Genomic DNA, 5,000 nt, shown 5'->3' with positions numbered 1-5,000 from the left:
TTCCATCTTGCCAGGGGAGTGTGCATCTAACTGTCAGAGCTCTCCCTATGAACACACACACAGACACTTATGTAGAAGAAGTGACTAAATTGTCCCACTTTCCGTTTATAATAGTAACCTCGTAAGCAGGCTTGGAATTTCACCAATCTGGGGGCAAGGCCACTTGGCCTTCAGTTGGGCATATTTGGTGGGGGGCACAAAGGCCACATGTCAGGGCACCAAGGCCAAAGTTAACTACATGTATACAGCAGTAGGCTATACAAATGATCAAAGTTGTATTTAGCCTATTCACTGCAGTAGATCTGCATGAAGCATTACAAAAACATGAAACATGACATATTACATAGAACTGTAAATCATCTAATATTTACAGATATCTAGGCTATATTTAACATTTATTTTATATTTGGCCTGTTATGAAATCATGTATTGAACAATTTAAAGGAGAATTCCGGTGTGATTTTGACCTAAAGTGTGTTGAAACATGATACTGAGTGTGAATGTATGTCTCATAGCTCATCTCGGCTTGTCCCCTACTCAGAAATCTGGCGCTAGTTAGCCAATGCTACCAACAAGTGTTTCGTTGCGGTGCCTCGGGCATCGGCCTAGCCATGCAAATAAATCACTGTTTTACAACATTTCCGAGGCTCAAAGTAGCTCCATACTTCATTGGTAGACTTCCGAGGGCCTTGACATTTAAAACGAGACCTTGAGAACTTTGAAAAAGCACTGGTAGTTTATTTACAAGACGATTTATACAGACAGTACCTTAAGGAATTTTACTGTTCGACGCCATCTTGAATTTAGTCACGATAAGTCGAGCGACGAGTACGAACGAACAGGTATGATAAGGGATCAGATTCCAAAAATAATTCTGTGTTAATGCATGGATTCCAGTTGCTGCTCCTGGAAGCAACTGAATCCATGCATTTCCACTGAATTATATTCAGAAGAACAATATGCACACATACACAAGCATATCAGATACAATTCATATCAGAATTAAATGCTAGCAGTAGTCCATCTCCACAAACACACACACACACACACACACACACATTTCATAATAGAGAATGGTTTTTATTTAAATTCAGGAATAAAATAGGAAGATGAATGACAACACACAGCAGACCTCTCTGAGTGTGCCACGTTAAAAATATACTTTCATAAGATTCAAAAGAAGACCAATCAGGACTGGATCAGTAACTCTTTATAGTAAGAGGTTTTTGCAGTAGTATAAAAGCTCTGACCACCAGAGGGAGCACGGGTTGAGGTATAAAACAAATCAGGAACATCAAAAACAGTACAGTACTGTATAAAACACATGCAGTCAGAAGCAATTCAAGCCACCAAGGGTAAGGAGAGGAGAGCATCTGGAGTTCCCAATGTAAACATGTACAAACAACACAATCATCAGCATCTATATTCAGCTAGGACCCATGGAAAGAGAAAGTTATTAGTTCAGTAGAACCAGGATTTGGTTTAAATGTGTTCTAAAACTTGTTTCCTTTTGAGTGTGGTTAGTAGACTAGCACTGACAGAGTTGAAGTTGTATGCTTCCAATACACAGGCTGTGGTCACTATCCCAGTGTCATCTACGCTACGCTAACAGACAGCGTGGTCCCTCAGCGGTTAGTGTCCTCTACGTTAGCATACAACGCTGTCCCCTTTAATCCAACACCAGTTAGTGTCCTCTACGTTAGCATACAACGCTGTCCCCTTTAATCCAACACCAGTTAGTGTCCTCTATGTTAGCATACAGCGCTGTCCCCTTTAATCCAACACCAGTTAGTGCCCTCTACGTTAGCATACAACGCTGTCCCCTTTAATCCAACACCAGTAGTGTCCTCTACGTTAGCATACAGCCTTGGCCCTCAGCAGTGTCACCTATGTTCAGACAGCTCTGGGTATGACATTCACGCCATGACAGATACAGGGCGGAGGCATGGAGGCGTCTCCACGGTGATAAGATGCCGGACGCTGATGACCCCTGAGATGTTGATGGACAGAGGAAGACTGGAGATGTTTCCATGGCAACAAGACAGCTGATGCTGGGGTAGTTTATACTTGACCCTTGACATGAGTGTGTGGATGATCTGTCCTGTGTGTGTGTGTGTGCGAGAGAGTCTGGCAGCAGGCAAGAAGGCCTCTGAACACACACACACACACACACCAGTAACACATTGTCCAGATAACCTCCAGTGCCATACGTTTCCATGGTAACCCAGGTGAGTCAAGGAGCAGGAGTGGAGGAACGGTCCTAAGTCCACACTCTCAAACTGGTCTCGCTCTGTCTCTGGAGCATTCCACACTCTCAAACTGGATGCTAGGAGTATGTAGTGAGAGGTGCATTCTGGGAGTGTAGAGTAAGAGGTGCATTAGGCGGATTCGACTTGATGTAGCTGCCTGCAGCCGTCTTAAGCTGACTGCATAACGTGATTATATCTGAGATTCTGATACGTTTTCAAACCAGAATTGTGCATACGTCATGGTTGAAAACGTATCAGAATCTCAGAAATAATCACGTTATGCTGTCAGTTTAAGACGGCAGCAGGCGGCTACATCAAGTCGAATCCCCCTATCTAGGATTGAGAGATGCATTCTGGGAGTCTGTAGTGAGAGATGCATTCTGGGAGTCTGTGGTGAGAGATGCATTGTGGGAGTCAGTGGTGAGAGATGCATTGTGGGAGTCTGTGGTGCCGGCTGAGTTCATGTGAGTGGGTGGATTGAGTGAGAGTGAGACAACTGTTACTGGGACACTCCACAGGCTAGACATTTGAGCATAAATATTGCTTTACAGTTCAAGTCTTGAGTTCAGTTCAATTAAATGCTATCTATTTATATTAAGAGCATTTATATAGGTTATAGGTTACTGGTTATAAGCCTTGTCTCAAATTATATTACACATACCGAGGGCTGAAGCTCAGGCCTCTGTCTTTTCCTGCCGATCCCTCTTCAAGTGTGTGTGTGTGGGAGAAAGTGTTGTAGGGAAACCTGTTTTCATTTCTACTACCATTTGTGAGTGAAAAAGTCATTAATATCTACTATGCTGAATGATGTGCTGTCGAGTGCAGTCTTCAACAGAGGCCCTGCAGCAGACGCAAGCTCCACTGATTATGTGTGTTTACATGTGTGTGTGTGTGTGTGTGTGTGTTTGTGTGTGTGTGTGTGTGTGTGGTGGGCTTAAAGGGGAATGGCTTAGTGCTTTGGATCAAAAAAGGGGATGTCTCTGTGATCAATATTAGGGATCCAAAATAGAGTTAGTGTATCCCTCTACAGGACAATCCATCATGTGTGCATGAGTGTGTGTGTGTGTGTGTGTGTGTGTGTGTGTGTGTGTGTGTGTGTGTGTGTGTGTGTGTGTGTATGTGTGAGCGTGTGTGAGTGTGTGTGTGTGTGTGTGTGAGTGTGTATGTGTGTATGTGTGAGTGTGTGTGAGTGTGTGTGTGTGTGTATGTGTGACAGAGACTGTGTGCCCATGTGAGTGTGTGTGTGTGAGAGAGAGAGAGTGTGTGTCTGTGTGAGTGTGTGTGTGTGTCTGTGTGTGAGTGTGAGTGTGTGTGCGTGGGCGTTAGCTGGAGGACGACACCACCAGGTCCAGCTCTTTGGCGCCCTCTTGTGTGCTGGTCAAGCCACAGCTGCCAGACAGCTCAGGGAAGTGGGAGGAGCGAGAGGGGCCGGGCGAGCTTGGTGATTGGCTGGCGCCGGGCCTCTTGGGCGGCACCGGCGGGGGGTGGCCCTTCTCGCAGCGTGGCATGCTGGGAGATCGGACGCCCGGGGACAGCGGCCCCGGAGATCGGCAGGTGGGTGAGGAGGAGGAGGAGGAGGAAGGGGAGGAGGCCAGCGTGCGGTAGTCGGTGCCGAAGGGGGAGCTGCTGAGGGGCGCCATCTTAGCGCCGCCCTGCTGGCTGGTGAAGCGCGACAGCACCTGCGTCACCGTGTTCCGGGCCAGCTGCTTGGCTGCGCTGTTGTCGGCCGGCGCGGCCGACGGGGGGGTGGGGGTGGTGGTGGGCGAGAGGTCGCGGGGCGAGAGTGTGTGCCCATGCGTGTGTGTGTGTGTGTGATGGTCCTGCTCCGCCTGACTCTGGAACTTGTGGCGCGCTGCCTGAAAGCGCTGGTTGACGCTGGCCTGGAAGACGGGCGGGTAGGGGGGCGTGTGTGTGTGTGTGTGCAGCCCGCGCTTGGATAGGATGGGAGAGGAGCACGGGGAGGAGCTTAGAGAGGAAGAGGCGGGGCTAGTGGGGGTAGGGCTCTGAAGGGGAGTGGCCACCGCTGAAACCACGCCCACAACGCACGCGCTGCTGCTGTCGCCGGACACAGACTCCGCCTCCGCTCCGCTGTCCTGGGGGGCGGGGCTCTGAGGGGCATGGCCATTCAGACGGGTTGGGGGAGGGGCTTTGGTTGCCAGTGGCGACTTCCCATCGGTCTCGGTCTGGCCGGAGGAGGAGCTTGGGCTGGAGGGCGTGGTTTTGACCGGAGTGAGTTTGACCCCGCCCCTCTCCTTCTGTTTGCCGATCTCTTTCTCTTTCCCTCCGTTCTCTCTCTCCTTCTTGTTCTCTCTCTCCTTCTCTCCTTTCTCCTTCACGCCGGCCTCGCGCTCGCGAAGCTCCTTCCTCAGGGCCTCCAGCTGGACAGGGACAACAGGACACGGTCAGATACTCACACTCACACACACACACACACACACACACACACATGCAGACACACTCACACTCACACAAACACACACCCAGACACGCACACACACGCACACACACACACACCAACACACACAAACCCAGACACGCACACGCACACACACGGACACGCACACACAAACACACACCCTCGGGATGACTAAAGTATCTATCTATATTATCCATCTATCTATCTATCTATCTATCTACCTGTGCACACACCTTGGAAACTAGATGATAATGATGATGGTAGTTGTGAATAGTAGCAACCAAAGTCTGATCAAAGTATCATCACAGAGGCTATCTACTAGTGTTTCTTATTGC

General features: G+C 48.9%; 1 protein-coding gene across 1 annotated transcript in view; it reads right to left on the bottom strand.

The window, feature by feature from the left end:
• Positions 1–3,447: 3,447 nt before the first annotated feature.
• Positions 3,448–5,000, bottom strand: part of LOC121713071 (CTTNBP2 N-terminal-like protein) — a 41,094-nt gene continuing 39,541 nt past the window's right edge. Inside the window, 1 exon segment of the mRNA XM_042097354.1 lies at positions 3,448–4,627. Coding sequence (XP_041953288.1) covers positions 3,572–4,627 — 1,056 coding nt within the window. The 3' untranslated portion in view covers positions 3,448–3,571.

Source organism: Alosa sapidissima, chromosome 7 (assembly GCF_018492685.1).
Source record: "Alosa sapidissima isolate fAloSap1 chromosome 7, fAloSap1.pri, whole genome shotgun sequence".
NCBI lineage: Eukaryota > Metazoa > Chordata > Actinopteri > Clupeiformes > Clupeidae > Alosa > Alosa sapidissima.
This window is presented reverse-complemented; position numbering and strand designations above follow the sequence as displayed.